The following is a 24,370-nucleotide window of genomic DNA, read 5'->3' on the forward strand; positions in this document are numbered from 1 at the left end:
ATCTCATTCAGCACTGCAATTGTGATAGTTAGGATAAGCCTTACCTTGTTCTATTCTTCTACAAGCTCTCAGACAATTGGCAGAGAAAGACAATAACACACAAGTTGCATGCAGGTGTTTATGTCGATGAATAAGCTTGTGTGAATTCATGAAATCTGTCCCAAGATTGAACGTGGTCAAGATACTCTGGGCTATAAGACCTGAGCACCTATGTCAACATCTGGCAGAAAACAAATCACTATTAATTTGGAAAAAGAAACCTGCCATAGAGCATACACAACTGAAACTTGTTCACAATTACGCACTGATGGGCAGAGTTTACCGCATTTGCTGTGTTTTGACTCCCTGTAGTCTTAAAGTTATACTGAAGGCTCTTTGTGTGCCTGGCGCCAAGTAGTTACAAAACACATAACCAAGCCTGAACATCTGTGGCAACCCTGCACTTATTAGGGTTTCCCTTCTTTACTTTGCTTGGCATGGTTGGTGGAGAGAAGTGGTTAGCATTATAACAACAAAGTCATCAAATCCTGGATGCCTTCAGAATTCCCCAGAAATTCAAATAACCTGTTAGGATTACACCAAGACTTCAATATAACTTTTTTGTTTGTTTGTTACCTTAATAAGATAACTTCCTTACATGTTTCTAGAGAACGTAGAAAGAGGATATGAGGACATCCATGAGCTCTGAGCTAATTAACTGCTTTTAACAAATTCAGGATTAACATGGTAACTGGTGACATCACTGCCAGTTTTTTTTTTTTTTTTTTTTTTTTTAACCTTTATTTAACCAGGAAATAAAACTCTTTTACAAGAAGGTCCTGGCCAAGACAGGCAGCACATTTAGTTGAACATATAACAAATACATTAATTAATATATACAGAAATACACAAAAACACTCAAAAACAATTACAATCAAATGACTCAGAAACTAGATCCTTTAAAATACCCTTAAAATCATTTAGTAATACCAAATCTTTTAAATGTAATTTGTCTTGCAACTGGTTCCAATCAAATGGAGCAGCATAGCTAAATGCCGTTTTCCCATATTATAAGAACCAATTTAATATGTCAATAATTTGTATATTATTATTGTTTGTTTAGAGCGTTGATTTGCAAGTAATAACAAAGTGAATTTTTGTGACTTTCTCTGAGAGGCAATTCTGATATTTCCTGTATCATTATTATTTCTTATGTTTTCTGTATGTATAATTTCTGTTCTGTTTCTTTAACTGCCACGCCCACTTGTTACACACTTGTTTCCCCTCAAGCAGGGAAAGAAGGGAGAAACAGTTTTCTTACCGTTGCCATCATTTATGGCAACGTTTAAGGAAACAAGACAAAAGCTTAACAAGTGTAACATTATAAAATACATTTGTATATTTTTTTGTATTTTTGATTAAACTCGCACTTGTTTACGGACTTTGGATTGACTTTTGGGATGAGTAAGAACCCATTTTTCCTGCCACTGTATTCCAGTGAAGTTGATCTTTAAAAATCTAAATTCTTTACACCTTTCTGAATAATACTCTGCTGTAAAGAACTTTTGAGAAGTATTTTGAGAAGGGGTTTATGTGTTGAACCAGTTGCATTCTGATGTAACCCATCCCAACATGAACACTAAGAAACATAAGGCCAGGATAAACCTAATTATTAATAACCTAATATTTAAAATGAATCCTTCATGCTATTATTGTAACATGGTGCTTCAAAAAAAAAAAAAAAAAAAGTCTTACATAATCTATAAGACTTTCCAATTCCAGCCTATTATGCAACATCTATGGAGTTTCAATGTATGCTGGTGAAACGCAGCTTTGAAATGGCTGCTCCTGTGTTAACTAGGAGTGCAACGGTTCGGGTTGTATCACGGTTTCGGTACAGTTCGGTATGTGCTATGTTCAGGGAAAAAAGGACTATACTGTCAAATAAAAATAAAGAAAATAAGAACAAATAATCAAACTACAAGCAACAGAACACAAATCAATACAACAGAGCAAAGATTCAAATAAAATAAACAGTGCTTTTCAGGTATCTAACAGTAGTTTTCAGGTACAGAAAATGAATAAAATAATCAAATATAAAATAACACTGCATGTTATCTTCACTGTATAAATTAAATAAAGATGAATCATTATTTAGTTACAAAAGCTATTCAGTGAGTGATTTCTTTGTCATTTGTTGATTAACGTTAGCAGGAATAGGCCTCTTTCCCTTTAACCCTTTGACGCGTACGATCACACCGGTGTGATCAGTCTTGGCTGGCCCCAGGAGCATACGATCACACCGGTGTGATTAGAACGTTCAGTGCATTACGTGATCAACTGCCAAATTCAAATGTGCGTGCGCGCTTTAACTGGCGCTAAACCAGAGACGGACGCGCGCAGCGCTTTTCACACTGCAGTGTTTTCAACCAAATAATGTTCGTTTCAGGTTTCAGACATTTAAATACACATGAGTACTAACAAAACAATATATTTAGAGTTTGTAAAATACACAATGATGTCTATAGAAGCGGAAATAACAACCCTTTCCATTATAACTTGACCACACGTTTAATTCATATCAGATACACATTGTGAAAGTAACTTAAAAGCTTACTCTATTCTTCCCCAGTTCACCTGCCCACTTACTTTCATGTATTTCGGGAGAAGTGGATAAATTCACGGGTTGTAAATCCAACAGATCCGATTCTCTGCGTGGTGCAAACTAACATGGCGGCGCCCATCGCTTATATGGCTCAACTAACGACGCGATCGTTATAAAGGTGTTTAAACAGCAAAACACATCCACTTGCACATATTTGTCAATCGGAATATTAAATATTTCATGCTATAGTTAACAAATTTGTGAATATTTTGAATAAAAAAGGAAAAATTAAATGAAAGCAGATCATCAGTCATACAGTGCTGCGGTGTGTCACATAACAAGCAATGACGCGTCACCATGGAAACCATAAAGTGATACGTTCTAAATAACGGTCGCCTTAAAAAACTCACGCTGGGGGGTCAGACAGAATATTTGAAACTTACGTGCGAAAGGGTTAAGACATAATGCACGATCCAGTACAATTAGGCCTGGTTTCACAGACAGGACTTAGCCTAAGCCAGGATTAAGCCTTAGTTCAATTAGGATATTTAAGTTGCTTTTATAAACATTCACTAGAAAAAACATTACTGGTGTGCATCTTGAGACAAAACAATGGCAGTGACATATTTTAAGATATGTCAGTGCTAGTTGCTTTCAGTTGAAACGGCTCAAACATTCATTTTAGTCTAGGACTAGCTTACGCCTTGTCTGTGAAACCAGGGGATACTGTTACGCATGCTCTTTTTTCGAATGTTATACATTCACTCAAGACATAACCGACTATGTTTGTTAGGATACTTGCCAAGACGGGAATGTTGACATAATTTTTGTGTGAATTTGTCCATTCAAACGCATGACTTGAAAGAGAACTGAGATAAACGGCATGCGCGCTTCGGATGAGAGCACACAAACCTTCTCACAGCACGCGCTAATTCTCTTTCACGTCTTGCTCTTGAACGTTTAAATTAGCAAGGCTTAAATGAGTTTAGTTTAAACACAGATAGCAATGTGCACTGTTCAGGTCTCACCTGCGCCATCAACACCCGGGTGATGTCGCCGTAAATGACTGCCCATATTCAAGCATACGGCACTCGCAGTGAACCAAGTTTACAAAGAGTGACAGTTTTGTCCACGCTTTTTCATCATCGCTGTTGTAACGTTTTGGGAAGCAAGAATGCGTATTCATCGACTGAAACACATTATCCGAACGTTGCTATTTTCAACAAACCATATAGATGTGTCGTCATTCGAAATGAACCGCGGTGCAAGTGCGTGCCGAACCGTAAGTGGAGAACGGTACGGTTCGATTTTTTACAAAGAATCGTTGCACCCCTAGCGTTAACCCAAAGCCATGTTAACTGCCATGGTATAAAGTGTGGCAGGTACATTCACAGAGTGCATGCACAGCAGCGCTAAATGTGGTGGCCGCAGGTGAAAGCCAACAGAGGTGCTGGACCATTGAAAGTAGCTGGCAGACCAGAGAACCTCATCATAGAGTCATACAGTCCAGTACAAGCAAAGGGTGTGGCAGAACATTTAAACATTAAGAAGCCGAATAAAGGCACATCTGAAAAAATATTCTGGAATTTGCCCTGGATTCCACAGAAAAGCTTCTGCCTTTAAAACTTAATGAACAGAGTGATTCAACTGCTGCACAAAGACACCAAGCAATTCTTTTTTTTAAAGCAACAGACGTGAGAGAATGAAACAGCTTAGGTACTGGATGTTCTGGTATTGAGCAGGGGGAGGACAGAAAAGCTTCCTGTGGATGCTATTTGAAAGGAGCAGTCGCAGAAATGTTATTTTATATGATGAATCATACCTTTGTGTGCAACTTTGGGGTCTTTGAGCTCCTTCTGTGCTTCCTCTATTTTATCTGAAACAGAAAAAGAAAGATTTCCATGTTAGCCACATGCCAATCCAATATGGGATAATAGTAATAAGCATAAATTATGGTACAATGCAGGACAGAGTGATGCAGCATTTCAAAATACAGTCATTTTTAAATCAATATATTATCAATACTAGAGACAGTGGTGACCATATGACCATAATATAATATAATATAGGCCTGCAAAAAAACACATTCCTTCCCACATCTCACAGGTACAGCAGACATTTAATATTTCATATCATCTGCTCTGTGTGTGGGAGGGATATGCACACTGAGAATATACCCAATATTAGAATGCAATTACTGATTATTATATAAGACCAGCCAGGACAGTGTGTACCGAGTGTGTGTGTGTTTGTATGTATGCATGTACATGTGCTGTAAGGGGAATAAGAAGCAATCATCTCCTTTCACTACCTCAAGTCACACACCCATACACACACACAGCCATGGCATACACAAAAACAAAAAAGCATCTAAAAGCAGAACAGATTTGTGTGGTCTGTTTCAACCACAAAACCCCATTACAAAGCATGAGCAAACACTAGTTTGCTTTGAAAACAATGCCTCACTGTGAAGCGAGAACCAGAGCAGTTTCGGAAAGAATCCTTGCTCGCTGTTTGGAAAATGCCGTGGCAGAGACTCCCAGGATCACTGTAACGGGAATGACACTCTTCGCTGCATGAGGAACAGGGTGGAGTTGCGAGGGGGTGCCCGGTGATCAAGATCGTGGCGTGTTATGTCACGATGAGTGGGCTGAAGGCACACCCTTGATTAACTCCCCCACCCCTCTCTTTCTCACTATGCAAACTCAATTTGTTATATAACCCATTATATATTTAGATAGAACCCAATCTTAGCAAATCTTTCCCTTCAATCCACATCCAGCATCACTTTCCACACAAGGCCTGGTGAAATCAAATAGTTGTTTGACAGTTAACTATTAGTGTATGCAAGTGCGCATGCTAACATTACATGTGCATGTGCATGCAAGTATAATTCAGGGAAAAAACATGTCTCTGAGCCTGTGTTAGAAAAAAAAAAACTTTTAGTCTTAAAAAATAAAACGTAAAATTGGAACTTGTGCAATACAAAAGTTACAAAAATGGAGAAACTTTTGATCAATCTAGAAACAATGAGTCATTCCTGTTGTGCAGTACATTTTCATGTCCCCATCATAGATGATAAAATATTAATTGTATTATTTAATAATAAAATATACATAATTAAAATATTAAATAGTGTTTCAAGATTGAAATAAAAAAAAAATCTTGCATTACAGTCACATATGAATTTTTAACAATTTCATTAAGAAATATTGAGTGAAATTACTATTAAGAAATATTGTTCATTTTTTCTTTCTCTAATGGAAATGTCTCAACATGCTTTTTAGAACCACTTTCTTAAAGGGTTAGTTCACCAAAAAATGAAAATAAAGTCATTTATTACTTACCCTCATGTCGTTCTCCACCCATAAGGCCTTCATTCATCTTCGGAACACAAATTAAGATATTTTGAATAAATCCGATGGCTCAGTGAGGCCTGCATAGCCGGTAATGACATTTCCTCTCTCAAGATCCAGAAAGTTACTAAAAACATATTTACAATATAGTGATGGGCGATTTCAAAACACTGCTTCGGAGCTTTATGAATCGAATCAGTGATTCGGATCTCCTATCAAACAGCTAAACTGTTGAAATCACGTGACTGTGGCGCTCCGAGTCACTGATTCGATTCGTAAAGCTTCGAAGCAGTGTTTTGAAATCGCCCACCACTATATTGTTGAAAAGTCATTATTACTGTACTCGCATGAACAGTTTTAAATATGTTTTTAGTAGCTTTCTGGATCTTGAGAGAGGAAGTGTCATTGCTTTGAATGCAGGCCTCACTGAGCCATCGGATTTAATCAAAATATCTTAATTTGTGTTCCGAAGATGAATGAAGGTCACGAGGGTGAGTAACAAATGACATTATTTTCATTTTTGAAACTTTGAACTAACCCTTTAAATTACAACACACACATATTAAAAGTTACAGAGCTCAAAATGTCCAGCATTACAATAATACACTGCAGGTCTCTAAATGTTTTGTTTAAAAATATATATATATATATATATATTTTACAGCAACACTCAGTAATACTAAGGTCAGCATGATCGGTGTGTCCGTGACAGCCTGAACTTGCTCCGTATCTCTGGAGGGCTCATCTAAACTCTAAGAATGGAAACTTCTCTCATTCCCACTCTAGTCTCTTCCATTGCATCACATCACTCTTCACTCGTTCTCGTAACACTTAACCACCTCAAGCAGCACTGCATCACAGTCATCACCAATTATAACACCATCACATTCTGCACCATCATCTGGGGGATTTCTAGATGCTGAGTCACCACAGACGGTTATAGGCTTGAACCGCTTGGTCTAACCACACGTTCAGATTTATCCTACCCTCATCCGTTTGGAGCAATCAATGGAGCATATGGACACCAGTATATGAGGGATCAGATAACAACTGTTACTTAATGAACCGCAAATAGGATCCCCCTCTGCCCAACCCTGTCCCAGAATTCCTAGGGTGTAATGGCGTTCGAGAACTCAACCAAGGATGGAAGAACTCAAAGCCTGTGAACGAGAAATCAAAATCTGAATATTTTGGTTGAAGAAAAAGAGAGTGGTTGCAGGTGCTGTTTCCTCAACCGTGGACTGAGCGAATGCAAAGCGGCCTCAAACACAAGAACGTTGTTGAGCAGAGTGACTTCTTTGCATGCTTTAGGAAAATCATTATCAGAGATGATTACGCTTGGTTTCAACTGCTACATGAGATTAACACCGTGTCCTAACCAGGAAAAGTTTGCAAAAGTTTTTCACTGTGCAAATCAACATCACACCAATATTGAAATCAAGGAACTGATAAATTGTCCTTTCACTTGACGCTTATAGCGGTCACAGATGCGTAGGACAAAACAGATTTACGTGAAACTTCATGCCTGGTTACACAGAAAGAAAAAAAAAAAAAAAAGGAAAAACTGTACCTATTCACTGAGGCGGTACCCTTGACGGGACAACATTGTACCTTATCAGCTCCTTAAAAGAGACATATTGGTACCTTAGAGTAGTAATATGTACCTATAAAGGGGGAAAAAAATGAAAATCATTTTCTCATAAGACTTTAGTTGATCTTCAAAACACAAATTAAAGGGTTACTTCACCCAAAAATGAAAATTCTGTCAATTATTACTCACCCTCATGCCGTTCCACACCCGTAAGACCTTTGTTGATCTTCGGAACACAAATTAAGATACTTTAGTTGAAATCCGATTGCTCAGTGAGGCCTCTATAGCCAGCAATGACACTTCCTCTCTCAAGATCCATAAAGGTACTTTTTTGATTTAAATATGTTTTTAGTACATTAATGGATCTTGAGAGAGGAAATGTCATTGCTCCCTATGAAGGCCTCACGGAGGCATCGGATTTCAACTAAAATATCTTAATTTGTGTTCCGAAGATTAATGAAGGTCTTACGGGTGTGGAACGGCATGAGGGTGAGTAATAAATGACAGAATTTTCATTTTTGGGTGAACTAACCCTTTTTAATGAAACTTGAGAGGTTTACTCTCCCTCCATTGAAAGTCCAGGTAAACAACACAATGATCATTAAAAAAGAATCCATTTGAATCGAACAGTTTAATCCAAGTCTTGTGAAGAGATACGATTGCTTTATATGATGATCAGATTTAATTTATGCTTTTATTTTACCATGTATCTGTTGGTGGTAAATAAGAGAGGTAGAATTTCTGCACATTTTGTTCTGAGAGTGTAGGACAAAGTGCTAGAATCTGACAAAAATGTGTCAGGTGTAGGGCTCTATATTTGTCATTCTAGTTTCAAAAGTCATGCTTTCACCTACATCACAAATACACAGTCTGATGACCTGACAGGAAAGGAACCTCATGACAAAATTAAGAGTGAAAGAAGAACAGAAACGCTTCAGAAAGTTGCTAGTCATGAACACAATGCAAAGAATCTCCTCTAGAGATTTTCTCTTCCTCTTTTCCTCTATGATGGAGTTCTCAAATCATGAGTCTGTAGATGTGGTGGATCTACTGTAGTGTTTTGAGAGGAACTCCTTGAAGTGTAGACCAATTGCTATTAAATGGCATAAGGTTCGGCTGCAGTTGACATATGGGACAAACCACAGCAGTTGGTCCTCTCTCAATACTTCTCCAGATCTTTATCTCTCCATCCTCCTCTCCCACACTCATTTTTTTCCCCAAAAGCACAAGATTTTCCTTTCAAAACAGCGACCACACCAGCTCTAAACCTCAGATTCAGTGGAACACTTAGCAAGGGGATTTGGAAAAAAGAGTTGCTGCACAAAGGTGGTAAAATGAGGACAATAATACAGGCTGAAATTTCCCCTGGTTAATGCTGCCATGACAACCAGGAATTCTGAAGCGGCTTTCTTCCTCGAAGAAACACGCACTGGTCATCTCGATTGGTCCGGGAGACTTCATTAGATGTCAGCGTATGTGCGCTAACGACATAGAGGCTAATGGAAATTTAATGTGATCAGAGATCTGGTTTTAATGGCCGTGGCAGTACGAGCAGCATGTGGGTATAAATATCACATGAGTGGGTGGTGCTTATTCACAAACAAATTTTAAATGAGAGCTGGACTGAGTGTACCTGTCCTGAAGAGCGGGGTCATTAGAAAAATAGTCTCAGCCTCAGACTGTTCGAAAGCCGTCTAATGCATATTGCACAAAGAAATGGCAAGAGCTGGAAAAAAAAAAATCAGCTAGTTCCAATCTGACTGGCTTTGACATTTTTAATTATTTCTTGCACATATAATGAACCGTTATACTCACACATTTATTACACATTAATGTGTGTAATATATATCATATATGTATATATGTAATATATATAGTCATCATGGAATATGGCCATGATAAGTCTTCCTACATGGTTGTTTCAGAAATGAAAAGCTACACACTCCATCAGTTAGGGTTAGATGAACTGCTGCTAAACATATAACATGCTAATAATCACTGCAATAACAATCCAATCATAGACTCACTTGCCTATTTAAATCCAAACAGCGACTTTTAAGTACAAATCTGGGACAGAAAAATAAAATCCTTACTGCTAAGCCCTGTATATGGAGGAAAATTGATAATAAATGTACCTAATTTTATCTAATCTACAATGACAAAACAGACTCAACTGTTTACAGCGTTCAGCTCTCCAGTAAGTAGCACGTAAATCATCAGAGGCTGGCTGTGTAACACCGCTGTTAGTTTTCCCACACCACGTGTTTTGACAAATAACAGAGTAGGTGCCAAAAGGTTAAAGTCATTTGCCTGATAGTGTTGGACTTGTTATGGCATACAGAGGTTGAGCGCCCGCAAACCAGCCGGGCTCTCACACACACACACACACACACACACACACACACTAAAGAAAAAACCAGCATACAATGCCTGAATCTAACATTAAGAGTGGATCACTAAATCAGAATGACTTGTCCACACACTCAACAGAGCATTTGTATGTCTGTCTCAGATGTGATCAAATCAGACAACATCTCTGCTGCCTGTCAGTCTATGGGAATCACATGACTAAAGCATATTATGCAACCTATGCGTCCTGTCACGCGTGAAGTAACACAACACCACCGAAAGAACAAAAGAAACACGCCATTCGGGAGGAAATATCTGCAAAAATGAAGCGAACTATAGCACTTCCTTTGTCAGTCTTTTATCTGGACCCTTTGCACACACATACTACTCATTTAGAAACTAATAACAGAGCAAGTACTGAAAAGACACACTTCCAAGGAATTCATTCCAGGATTCCTCCGAATCCAGCACTGCTGTTCTCAACCCCACGCTGTTGGAGCCAAAAACCTCAGTTTGATTGCTCAAGGATTTCCACAAACAACCGCACTGGATCAGTTTTGCGATTTACACCCTTACATTTTGCCGCAGGACTGAAATAACATCCGCCTAGAACATTTGTTAGTTATTTGTCATGTCAAATCTACTCGTTTTGAAATTGAACTCGGAAAAGCCTTTTGATTGCATGTACAGTAACCTTTTGCTCTCTGACCTTGCAGCATTTCAAAGGGTCATATCACATTTTTAATGTTTTTTTTTTCCCTCAGTAAAAAGAAATTAATACTTTTATTCAGCAAAGACGCATTATATTGTTTAAAAATGACATTTATCGTGTTACAAAATATACTGTTTCTGTTCAAAGAATCAGAGTTTCCACGATTTAATATGAAACAGCACGACTGCTATCAACACTGATAATCAGAAATATTTCTTGAGCAGCAAATCAGCATATTAGAATGATTTCTGAAGGCTCATGTGACACTGAAGTTCAGCTCTGCACCACAGAAATAAATTACATTTTACAATATATTCACACTGAAAACAATAAATGCAGCCTTGGTGCACAAAAGTATGGAAGCTTGTTTCCACCATGGAATAAAAAAAATTAAAAAAAGGAAATTGTGACTTTTTATCTCACAATTCTGACTTTTTTTCTCAGAATTGTGTTATATAAAGTCAGAATTGTGAGTTATAAAGTCAGATGCTTTGCTTGATATAAACTCACAATTGTGTGTTATAATATCCAATAGAGAGGGGAAAAAGACTAACGTTTTTAACGTTAAAGGGTTAGTTCACCCAAAAATGAAAATTCTGTCATTTATTACTCACCCTCATGCCGTTCCACACCCATAAGACCTTCATTAATCTTCTGAACACAAATTAAGATATTTTAGTTGAAATCCAATGGCTTCGTGAGGCCTTCATAGGGAGCAATGACATTTCCTCTCTTAAGATCCATAAAGGTACTAAAAACATATTTAAATCAGTTCATGTGAGTACAGTGGTTCAATATTAATATTATCAAGCGACGAGAATAACAAAACAAAAAAACAACTTATTTAGTGATGGCCGATTTCAAAACACTTCTTCATGAAGCATCGATTAATAAATGAATCAATGTATCAAATCATGATTCAGACCACGTGTCAAACTGACAACGGCTGAAATCACGTGACTTTGACGCTCCAAACAGCAGATTCGACACACTGATTCATTATGCTCCGATGCTTCCCGAAGCAGTGTTTTGAAATCGGCCATCACTAAAAAAAGTCATTATTTTGGGGTTTTTTGGAGCACCAAAAATATTCTCGTCGCTTTATAATATTAATATTGAACCGCTGTACTCACATGAACTGATTTAAATATGTTTTTAGTACATTAATGGATCTTGAGAGAGGAAGTGTCATTGCTCCCTATGGAGGCCTCACGGAGCCATCGGATTTCAACTAAAATACCTTAATTTGTGTTCAGAAGATTAATGAAGGTCTTACGGGTGTGGAACGGCATGAGGGTGAGTAATAAATGACAGAATTTTCATTTTTGGGTGAACTAACCCTTTAAAATGTCAGGATTGTGAGATAAAAAGTCACAATTACCTTTTTTATTTTTTTATTTAGTGGCAGAAGGCGTTCTGAAAATTTTCATAGTACATCAAACTCTGATATTTATAGACTTTGAAAATTTGATTTCTTATGATATGACCCCTTTAAATCACAATGTGAAAGTGAAACAAAGCAAAGCTTAGAAGCAGCCCAGTGACGAGAGAACATGAGGAACCTTGAGGGACGATACACAACACCATTTATACAGTGGAAAATGGTGCACAGACTATGCTCTTCTAGAAAAAAAGACCATCACAACAGTTCACAGGGTTCCCAAGGTTTCCTTACAGGAAACTCAGATGAGCCTGAAGCCACCAATCAGCACGCAAGAGACAAACAAGGGAGCTGCTTACCAGAAGCAGAGTCAGTAACCTTCCCCTCCTCATTACTGTCAGAGCCCACACACCGACAGACAAATATAAACACACACAAACACACATGGCATCTCAGACCGCATTACACAACGCTCTATCTTCATTAGCTGCATCATCATTTGCTGTCCAAACTTCCTCTTTTCTTTCTCCTGAAATGAGTCTCCTTCTCTAATTCCCTGACTCCCCTGTCAAGAGTCAAGAAGAGACGAAGGAAAGTGAGAGCGAGACATACATTGAGCTCTACAGCGCTCTGAATGGCATCATCTCCACAAAACCCTCAAACAGCACACGCAAACATCTCCTGAAAACTGGAAGAGTTCTGAGGAGGCTCCAAAAACCCCTCCAGAATTCGTCTTTCTAGGTGTTTCTTGGCCGAGAACAGCAGCACTTTTAGGAACGTCTGGAGAGTTTGATGTTTCTGGAGTCAGTGGCAGAGAACGGAGCATTACTGATAAGGCGCACTACTGCGAGCCCGAGGCCGCTCTTAATAATGCATGAAAATAAAGAGACGGCTGGAATCACAAAGAATGAGAGCGACGTGACGAGAAACTCTTTCAAATGCAGAGCTGTAAATGAGCTCCCTACATTTTCTCACCCTTAAAAATCAATGAATATTCACAAATGATGGAGCTGAAAAAGACTGAATAGACTTTGAGGTTGCCACAGAAAATTAACCGTCAATAAAAATCACGGTCACACTTTAGATTAGGTCCAATTCTCACTAAAACTAACAATCAAATACGACTTTTGCCTCAAACTCCTAATTACTGCTTATTAATAGTTAGTAAGGTAGTTGTTGAGTTTAGGTATTGGGTAGGATTAAGGATGTAGGATATGGTCATGTAGAATAAGGCATTAAAGGATTAGTTCACTTCAGAATTCAAATTTTCTCATAATTTACTCACCCCCATGTCATCCAAGATGTTCATGTCTTTCTTTCTTCAGTCGAAAAGAAATGAAGGTTTTTGAGGAAAACATTCCAGGATGTTTCTCCATATAGACTTCAACGGAGATCAGTGGGTTGAAGAAGGAAGTACGGCAGTAGGGTGAAAATCTCCATATCATTTTCTCCTCAAACTTCAAAATCATCTGACATAGTTATTTTACCTTTTTTTGTAAAGACCGTTTGACTTACCCTTCACTTTGTAAACACTAGGTCAGTACTTCCGCCTAAGTCACGTGTGATCTTTCCGATGTGATTACGTAATGCGTGGCGGATCGCAGAGCAGTGCAAGACAAGCATTTGTGGTTAAAAAGTATATATTTTTAATTTTTTTAGAAAATGACATTGTTTTGCTAGATTAGACCCTTATTCCTCATCTGGGATCATGTAGAGCCCTTTGAAGCTGCATTGAAACTGCAATTTGGACCTTCAACCCATTGGTTGTGTTAAAGTCCACTATATGGAGAAAAAATCCTGGAATGAGTTCATATCCTTTAATAAGTTCTTTATAAGTAATATGCATGCTAATAAGCAACTAATAGTTAATAGTGAGAATTGGACACTAAACTAAAGTGTTACCACAATCACACTTAATGGAAGTCTATGGGATGAGTAGAGTTTAAAATCATATCGACTACTGTACAAATGTTTGGAGTCAGAAATTAATACTTTTTTTAATCAAGGATGCATTAAATTGATCAAAAGTGACAGTAAATACATTTAAAATAAAATAAAAAAGAACCTTCTATTCAAAGAATCCATGGTTTCTACAAAAACTGTAAGCAGCACAACCGTTTTCAATATGCATAATAATCAGAAATGTTTCTTGAGCAGCAAATCTGCATATTAGAATGATTTCTGAATGATCATGTGACACTGAAGACTGGAGCTTTGCATCACAGAAATAAATTACATTTTACAATATATTCAAGTAGAAATCAGTTATTTTAATTTGCAATAATATTTCACAATATTACTGTTTTTTTTTTTTTTTATAAAAATAAATGCCGTTTTAGTGAGTTTAAGAAACATCTAAAACATTTAAAAATCTTACCAACCCCAAACGTCTGAACACTAGTGTAATATTTAAGGCCTGTGGTTATGCTTTCAAAACATTGTGTATTTTGATGTATGTTTCGGTGCACTGCACCATGGACTTCCATTAAAAGTGCATTACTGTAAACACAAATTCTTCATTGTTTTCATACTAGTCAAGATGATTTTCTTTGGTAATCTACAGTATGTCACAGGTGCTTAAGTTGCATTTAGTCTTCAGTTCAGAAATAAGTACCATCGTGTGAAATTGTGGCAGCCTTTCTACAGATGCAAAATAAGATGAATCTACTCTCCTGAGATTTCATACCACACTTCTGGATCATGACCTCCGCGTCCCACACATACACGCCACACGCATCTGTTACTGATATCCTGTACACTTACATCAGCACCGCACACACTTGTGGCATCAATTCACACTTCTTATCCACAAAGAATGCTTACAAATCAGTACCATTTGTTGTGAACTCCACACACACACACACACACACACACACACACACACACACACACACGTGTGCCGCGCGACTGCCCCCGCAGGAAGTGGTGGGTGGATGCAGCAGTAGACGGAGCTGATAGTGAAGTCTGCGTGGGCACGCTGGTGAAACACTGATCCAGCGCATCTTTAGGACAAACATACACCTCCTAGACTACAGTTATATTTATATTCCCATAACGCGAACAAACAGAGAGACCATGAGACATTTAGCACATCATATTTAACTACAGTTTTACATTCTGAAGAAAATATGAATGGTGTTTGCCCATGAAATCTCAGCCACATTGCTAGGGTTTTGCAAATGGTTGTCAGGGCACTGATACGTGGTTTTTAGGGTGTTCTGGGTGGTTGTCATGCCGTTGCTATGTGGTTGATAGGATGTTCTGGGTGTTTGTCAGAGTGTTGCTATATGGTTGCTAGGGTGTTCTGGATGGTTGTCAGGGTGTTGATATGTGGTTGCTGGGTGTTCTAGATGGTTTTCAGGGCATTGCTCTGCGGTTGCTAGGGTGATCTGGATAGTTGTCAGGGTGTTTCTATGTGGTTGCTGGGTGTTCTAGATGGTTTTCAGGGCACTGCTCTGTGATTGCTGGTGTGTTCTGTGTGGTTGTCATGGCGTTACTGTGTGTTTGCTAGGATGCTCAAGATAGTTGTCAGTGTGTTGCTATGTGGTTGCTCGGGTGTTCTGGATGGTTGTCAGGTTGTTTCTATGTGGTTGGACAGGATGTTCTGGATGGTTGTCAGGGGTGCTGCTACATGGTTTTAGGGTGTTCTGGGTGGCTGTCATGGTGTTGCTGTGTGCTTGCTAGAATGCTCTAGATGGTTGTCAGTGTGTTGCTATGTGGTTGCTAAGGTGTTCTGGGTGGTTGTCATGGCGTTGCTATGTGGTTGATAGGGTTGTTTTGCATGGCTGTCAGAGCACTTCTAGGTGGTTTTTAGGGTGTTCTGGGTGGTTGTCATGGCGTTGCTATGTGGTTTATGGGGTGTTCTGAATGGTCGTCAGGGCACTGCTACATTTTTTTAGGGTGTTCTGGGTGACTCTCATGGTATTGCCATGTGGTTGCTGGGTGTTGTAGATGGTTGTCATGGTGTAGCTGGGGTGTTCTGGATGGTTGTCATGGCATTGCTGTGTGTTTGCTAGGATGCTCTCGAAGGTTGTCAGTGTGTTGCTATGTGGATTCTAGGGTGTTCTGAATGGTCGTCAGGGCACTGCTACATGTTTTAGGGTGTTCTGGGTGACTGTCATGGTGTTGCAATGTGGTTGCTGAGTGTTGTAGATGGTTGTCATGGTGTTGCTATGTTTTGGTTCTATGCGTTCTAGATCAGCGTTTTTCAATCCTGGTCATGTGGACCCACCGCTCTGCACATTTTGTCACTTCACGTTTCTGTTATTTGACACACTCAGTTCATGGAGCTCTTTCCTAATGATTATCTGAATCAGGTGTGTTAAATAAGGGAGATAAACAAAATGTGCAGAGCAGTGGGCCCCCAGGATCTAGATGGTTGTAAGGGCACTGCTATGTTGGCTACTAAAGTGTTCTGGATGGTTGTCAGGGTGTATCTATGCAGTTGCTAGAGTTTTCTGGGTGGCTAATAATGGATTTGCAAACAAACAAGAAAATTGCTGACCGCACACTGAATTCAGTCCAGAATAAAAAAAATAAAAAATAAAAAAAATGCAATGACATTTTAGTTTGGCTAATAATAGATAAAATAGATAAATCCCTATTTTGATTAGTTGAGTTACTCCTGCAGTGCATGCTGGGATCTTTCCCACTCACTCCCTTCATAAATGACCCTGCGTTCTCTCAATGAACGTTCCCGCTGGATCCAGCTGGGTGAGGTGATTCATCCGCGCGGTCTCTCTCTCTCACACACACCTCATTCACAGCCTTAATTATTCATCAACGACTGATCTACCTGAGACTAACACTTGTTGTATTAAATAATTAATGAACACTAATGCTAAACAGACTAACAAAGGGACTTGAGAGAATCCGCATGGTAGAAGCGTTTCCCGCTGCAGTTCACCTGCACTCGGAGGTGGGAGTCACTTTTTACGCATTGCGCATCTTTACACTCACAGGCCGATCTTTAAACTGGCTCTGTTGTGCTGTGGATTTGCTCAAGAGAAATTGAGGAAAAACCAAAATGAGCTGCATGTGTCATATTGATGCTGCAATCTTAACAGCTGTTCTTGCTAAAGAAATCACGCCACTGGAAATGGGAAGGTTCAGCGGTCGAGTATGCGCCTTTACGCAAAATAGCATGCTCCTGTTTTTTTTAGTTTTTTTTTTTTTTACCTCCCATAAAGAAGAAATGAAACAAACCAAGTGCATTACAGCCCGACACCACAGCTCCCAAAACAGAGCACTGTATTTCAATAAAGAGTAGAGGAACAACACTGAACTTCAAGAATAAAGTGAATAAAAACAGAATGTGTCAAACACAATATTGGCCACTCCATAATACTTTTACAAACCATTTACTGCACCCAAACGCTATCAACTTCGGACATCTGCATTAGGAGTATTCACATGAAACCCAGCCAAAAATCAAACAAACAAAGTTTTGGACATTTAGATTTTTTTTTTGGTTAAAAACATTCCATCACTTAATCAAATCGTGAAGAATATAATGTTTCATTCAGATCTTAAAGTTATTAACACAAACTTACATCCACTACAACAGTGATAAATTGCTGTCTCTCAGAACGTTGAAAATTGAAAAAGACATATACCAATTTACTATAAAGAGACTGTTCATTACAAACATTTACACAAAGAGTGTGATTTCAGATGCAGAAGTTAAAGCTCAAGACTAGACTTAACAGAATCTGTTTAAAACAGGGAAACACAAGTGTGAACTGACAATGACACGAAGCTTCCCCGAATCTAAAATTAGGCCATTTACCATCAAGTCATTATTTCAACATTTTCAATGATATACGTGCAAAACACATGAGAATGCAACAGGTTAAAAATTAACCAGTCATATCTTAGCTTGATTTATCTTATCTTTAGCTAGCATTTTTGAATATTTCAAAATCCTAGTGTTTATATTGTTTATATATATATATATATATTTCATTACACTCCTCAATTTGTAAACATATCTGATAATCAGCCTTGAAAATATGATATTCACCGAAACACACCAAAAGTAAAACCAACATGAGTTCAGCATTATGAAATGAATAACATTTCCCATTTTAACAGTATCCAACAGAGATAAGAGATATAAATAAATAAACCAAAACAGAAAGTAAAATGCCTGAAAGTACATATGTTTTGTAATTAAGAATATCTCAAATGAAACAGAAACCTAAAAATAGAATCACTATATTTTCAGAATTAAAAATAAAAGATTGGCAAACCTGTTTTCTTCAGGCACAGCTGACATGTTTGAATCTGTGACACTTCTCTGAAGTGAGTTTTCATTTCCTCATTGTGTCAGGATAATATATTGCATCCAGAGTGATCTGGAACAGCGTGCAGCTGCGCATGTGTGTGTGTGTGTGTGGCTGTCCGTTTACAGCCGTCTGTCTGACTGACAGCAGAATAGCTGCTCCCTGTCGCCTCCCATAACATCAGATTCTCTTATTGCGCTTAACAGTTTTTGAATCAGCGTTAATTAAAGGCAAGGAAAAAATATGATGTAAATACTGCAAATAAATGTCATTTTAATGTATAATAATTTTCACATTACAGGTAAAGAGAATTTGGAAAAGAAATGCTCTTGTTTGTCATAAAAAAAATGAATGGTCCATAAAATGGGCTTTATTATGCAAAACATAATTCCTTATTTCTTTTTTTCTTGGAGAAATATGGTCTAATAGAGTTCTTGACAGATTTTCTGAAATTCACCCAACTAGCTTGTGAAAGTTTAAAGCAAAAGTGTGCATTTCTTCTTTCTCTAAGAAGTGTCTTGCTCGCCGAGTTAAGGCAACCACACCCTTCAATCCACAAAATAGGAGGCACTTGTGTAAATGTGACTGTGCGCCACAGGCATTCACACACACACACACACACTGGGTTTCTAGATTTTATAGGGGAATTTTCTATTACTATTACTAACTATTTTTATACTGTACAAACTGTATATTCTATTCCCTTAACCTACCCTCATGGGGACCCAAAAATGTCCCCAAAAGGACAAGTATTTCAGATATTGCCATCTTTGTGGGGACATTTTGTTTACCAGGACCACACACACACACACACAGAGTGAAGTCACATGGTGTCCATGTGGAGTGGACGGGGAATCCCTGTCAGGGCAGGCCGAGCCGTTCCTGACCAAACAAACAGATGATGTCATCATCAGTGCTGGAGCTCGGCGTGGGCGATCCTGTTCTATCCTGCCTCACACAATCCCACACAATCCCTCCTTTATGAGCGCCCCTCTTGGACTTCTCCTTTTTTGCTTTCTCTTTCTCTCGAGCAAGTTTAACCCTCTAAGCCCTGGGCTGATCCGACTGTGGGGATTTCAATAAACACGATTCTACAGTATTACACTTAAGGGTAAATCCCACAAAAACAAGTCCAGTCACACTTCGATCTAAATCTAAATAAATATATATTGTTTGCATAAAGAAAAACGAATAAGATTTAGTTTCATTGTGACAATATTATATTTGCAATATTATATTATATATATATATTTTTTTTGTATTTATATTTTCATGACAATTGAACAAAAAAATTCTATAACACTTTATAATAAAAAAAAAAAAAATCATTTTTTTTTTCTTTTTTTTGCATTTCAGTAAAGAGAATGGGGACCAAATGTGCTTAATTGTTATGAAAATAATGCTGGATTTAAAACAACCCAAGTTGCGTTGAAAATGGTCAAACCCAGCAGTTGGGTTAAATGTTTGCCCAATGTGCTGGACAGTTTGTTTAAAAATGACTGTCTGGCTTAAAATGAACCCAAAATTAGGCCTGTCACAATAATCAATATATCGACTTATCACGCAATATATGTATCTGACCTCAATAATTTTTGGTGACGCAATATATCGCCCATTATGTTTACATGATAAAGAATGTCACCAACATTGTCATCTGCAATTCCTACACAGAGCAAAAACAAACAAGGCGTTTTCCTGACAACTACAGACACAGACAGTATATGGAAGAACAAGTCCGAATGCTTTCGATTTCAAAGCCGCAATCCACTGTTCCGGTGCAAATAAAAATGTCTTTGTTCATACGGACATCTGACTGCTAAGTAAGGGTTTTGTTTTCAGCAGTAGAATATTTACCATTTATTCAAGTTTTTTTATTTAGGATATTACATTTTTTGATCCTTCATTTCCATGATCTAAATAATTAAATGGTTGTTGTCATTTGAAAGTGTGTAGCCTACTTGCATTATTATGCTGTTATATTATGATTATATATTCAGTGGCATTAAATGGTCTTAAAATGACAATAATATCATTTATCACAATTATTTCTGAAACAATATATCGTACAACAAAAGGTTGTTAACATGACCTACCCAAAATAGGTTGGAAATTAAAAATCAGACACATAATTACTAGAGGCAATAATAATAATTAAAAAGTGAGCATTTATTAATAAGCAATTTAATAAATGTTCATTTATTAAACATATTAGTAAAATGTTAATTTCCAACATATTTTGGGTTCATTTTAAGCCAGCCATATAGTCAATTTTAAACAAAAAGTTGAGCTAAATAACACTACCCAGCAGGTTGGACAAACATTTAACCCAACTGCTGGGTTAAAACAACCCATTTTCAACCCAACTTGGGGTTTTGTTTTGTTTTTTTAACCCAGCATTTTTTAGAGTGTAGGTTTCATTTTCTTGAAGTAAACATAATTTCTCGTTTCTGTTTTATGATTTGAATGAGACATGTTTTTGACATGTTACGTGAGATTTCACTCTTGAAAGTTTTGATTCAAAGAAATGAAAGAAAAACAGAAAAGCACTCTCTTTCCTGACTGGGATTCTGCACTGGACAGCACTGCAAAAACTCCATGACGCTTGGCAAAGGAAATCAGTGTCACTTCCAATCAGCGCTCGGTTTGGAAACAGACACGGCCTAATCCCGGATCTAAATAGCCAGGATAACAAGATTGCAGTCTGTTATTTGTTTTTGGAGGAAAGAAGCTCTCAGCCTTAATTGTTCTGGAAACATTTCTGCGTGTATGAGTGTGAACACCCTAAAAAACAAAAAACATCCTGATGTCAGAGAAGAACCTTCCACAAGTTCCACAAAGAACCTTTTACACTCTAATTCTCAAAATCCATCAACGTTCTGTGGGGTTTAAAGAACCCAGAAACCAAACACTGATCTGAAGAACCTATAATACAACAACATTTTTGATCTACAAACCAAATAGCAGCCAAACCAGTTAGACGTACTTGTACACACTCAAACCTCAATCGTTCTCGTTTCGTCTACATGTGAATAAATGTAAACGTAAGTGTGAAAACAAACAAACATAGTTAGGAAATCCCCTGTGTTCTACTTTTATAACCTGCTAATGTTTTTATATCAGGGGAATTTTTGGCAGCTTATCCAAAGCCCCTCATTGGTAAGTTAAAAAAAATACTGTTAAACAGTCACACAGAGGTGTCTGTTACAGACGTTGCAAACCAACACCCAAAATGTCACCAAAGCAAACCTTTGATGAGGGCAGACCTTGATAACATATTAAAGTCACGTTTAAAAAAAGAGCCCATCCCACCTGAATGATATTCTGGTCTCTAGATAGGGCTCTTCAAAATTAAAGCCTATGGGATTTTTTGCTATTGGAAATCATACATCCAATTGCTTAGAAAAGTAATAGCAAAACCAGCAAGGTCTGAAATGAGCATACCTGTGCATTAACATACCTGTTTTACACTCAATCAATCTCCCTCAGACTGAATCCAGCTTTGCTGTAAGAGTCTCTTTGCATTTGAATCTGAAACCGATCTGAATGTGACAAAAGGACAGTTTGAATAATGAGAAAAAGAAAAGGCCTCACGCTGGAGACAGAAAACTCTCTTCCATCACCATTCCCTTTCAGAGGCGCTCTGTGAGAGAATCGCGGAGTTCGTGTCGAATGCAGCTGTCATCGCGACTGTATCGCACCGACACAAAAGCGCATTCACTCGCGTCCTTTATGCCGCTGAGGTTTATTCATCCATACTTCCAGCGAAGCCAAAGAATCCAGCTCTCATCAAAAATTAATATTACCGTATGAAAAGGAGAAAAGGGCAATGCTTTCTTTTGTAAGCTGGCGTGCCATTTACGGTAATTACACAACGTCTCGTAGATGAACTGTTTAAGGCTGTGAGGATGCATCAACTGGCTTTCACTTAAGAATCCTTTCAGTTTCTTTTTATTTATTTTCTGGGATTTTGGTACCTTGTATTGGCAGAAACGGCAGAATGGGAAGAAGACACGTCAAAGGCTGGAATCGAACCCGTGTTGCCCACTCAATCACCACCGATCTGGAATATTTCAGCTAACCGCTAACACAACCGCACAACTCCAACGGAAATTGTATTTTATTTTATTTTTGAATGTAACAACGTTTACAATGTAACACTATTTCTATTTCAAAATTGATCATTAGAAATGTTTCTCGAGCCGCAAATCATATTAGAATGATTTCTGAAGGATCATGTGATGATGCTGAAAATTCAGCTTTGAATTACAGGAATAAATTCTATTTTAACATATATTTAAACAGAAAACAGTTCAATTAAATTTTAATAATATTTCACAATATTACTGATTTTACTGGATTTTTAATCAAATAAATGCAGCTTTGGTGAGCAGAAGAGACTGCTTTTAAAAATCTTACCACCCCAAACTTTTGAACTATATTCTAATGAACTAAACAGAATAGAAATAAAGATTTTCTGTCCAGCTATAACATTTTAATGACATTATCCATAGCACTTTTGGTCACGAGCTTCAACAGAATACAAGCATACTGCACGCTGTACCCAAAACATGAAAAGCTCTTCCAAGCAGCAATATGCTATATTGTTGTCACGTGACATTATGTTAAATGAGGCCATTTGACAAATCACATGTCATAATTTCTTTTAAAGGATCGAGGGCAGGATTTCTCTCTGGTCTTACGCAAACACATTAAATTAGCGAAACCTCTCATGTCACTCCCCGCATCCTCCCACTCGAAACCCATTAATTTCTCCACACAGCGCCCGTTAACAACTACTGCCTGCGCTAGCCACCGCTAATGTGAAAGAGAATTTGTGATTTCCCCCGCTAAATGGATTTAGCCAAGTCAATAGCAGTGGAATTATGACGAGGCAGCGCTAAAAAGGCAGCGAACGCTGTGTGTTACGGGTCAGCCGAGGGGATTCGGCATGGGTCATGTTTAGAGAGAACATGCTAATCCCTCCGAGCTCATTAGTACGAGGCTGTTCATGGCATTCATTCATGGAATTCTCTCACTGCTGGGTAAACTTGATTATAACATTATGACATTTCAAAGCGTTGCTATAGAAACGTATAGGGAAGGAATGCGATTGGTATACAGACTTTGTTAAATTTCATGACATTAGACATAATATCAAACTGTAGGCTTCTTTGCAAACTATAGATTTACATTTCCTAAAGGAAGTACGAGCTCGGATAAGGAATAGTGTTCAGCTTATTGGCTGGTCTTAGTTAGTCTTCCAACCTGGTCATAGCTGGTTTAGCAGGCTGGTTGCAAAAGGGTTTTGATCACTGGGGAAATGATGCTGAAAATTCAGCTTTGATCACAGGATTAAATTATTACTCCAGTTTAATTCATTGATTAGCTGGTCGGGTTGGGAGAACAGCTGACCAACCTGCAAAAATCACCTAAACACCAGCTTTGTCATGTTGGGAGACCAGTTTGACCAGCTTAATTCAGCTATGTCCAACTTAAACCAGATAAGACAGCTAAAAGATCGTTAGATAGACAGATAGTCTATCTGAAACTGAACTAAAATCAGTTCAACACTGAACTGACTTCAGGGTCATTCTGTGTCAACTCAACCAGAAGTCCCCGGCTCAAATTTTTCATTTTGTTAAGATTTTTCTGTAGAAAGACAAACCTAAATAGTATAATATGTTGACTTTAGCAATCTTTGTTTCGTTATATGCCAACAGTGAACACGTCTTGTGTTTTTTGCCTCAAGTGTGCATGCCTGTAACTCAAGAAGTTTTAAAGATATCTTAATATCCTTTCAGATTCTGGTTCTTAATAAACGTTCCTTTTGGTATCTGCATTTTAAAAGGCCCTCGATGGTTCAATCAAAGAGGTTTGGAGATCTTAATGTGGCTCCATGAGTAAATTGTACACATTTTCAGTGGTCAAAAACCAAATGTGGATCAATTTGCATACAGCAGATACTTTATTTTCTTTCAAAGAGGAATATCTGAAGAACAAATAATGTTGAAACTAGAAATGTATCTCGTGTTTTTTCTAAACTCAATTTGCATAGAACATTCCTGTCCGAGTGCCATAAATGTGGCATTTTCCAAAGTTGCTGTAACTCTAAA

General features: G+C 37.9%; 1 protein-coding gene across 4 annotated transcripts in view; it reads right to left on the bottom strand.

Annotated features, from left to right (window-relative positions):
• The window catches only part of hivep1 (HIVEP zinc finger 1), a 74,067-nt gene that overhangs the window by 11,447 nt on the left and 38,250 nt on the right, over nt 1-24,370 (bottom strand). For 2 of the 4 annotated variants that reach the window (XM_048203500.1, XM_048203502.1), the window contains exon 3: nt 4,407-4,460. In XM_048203500.1, the coding sequence (XP_048059457.1) occupies nt 4,407-4,460 (54 nt within the window). Of the gene's footprint in view, nt 1-4,406; nt 4,461-18,224; nt 19,439-24,370 lie in introns of those variants that run through there. The other 2 variants (XM_048203499.1, XM_048203503.1) reach the window with 2 other exon arrangements.

This window comes from Megalobrama amblycephala, linkage group LG9 (assembly GCF_018812025.1).
Source record: "Megalobrama amblycephala isolate DHTTF-2021 linkage group LG9, ASM1881202v1, whole genome shotgun sequence".
Lineage (NCBI taxonomy): Eukaryota > Metazoa > Chordata > Actinopteri > Cypriniformes > Xenocyprididae > Megalobrama > Megalobrama amblycephala.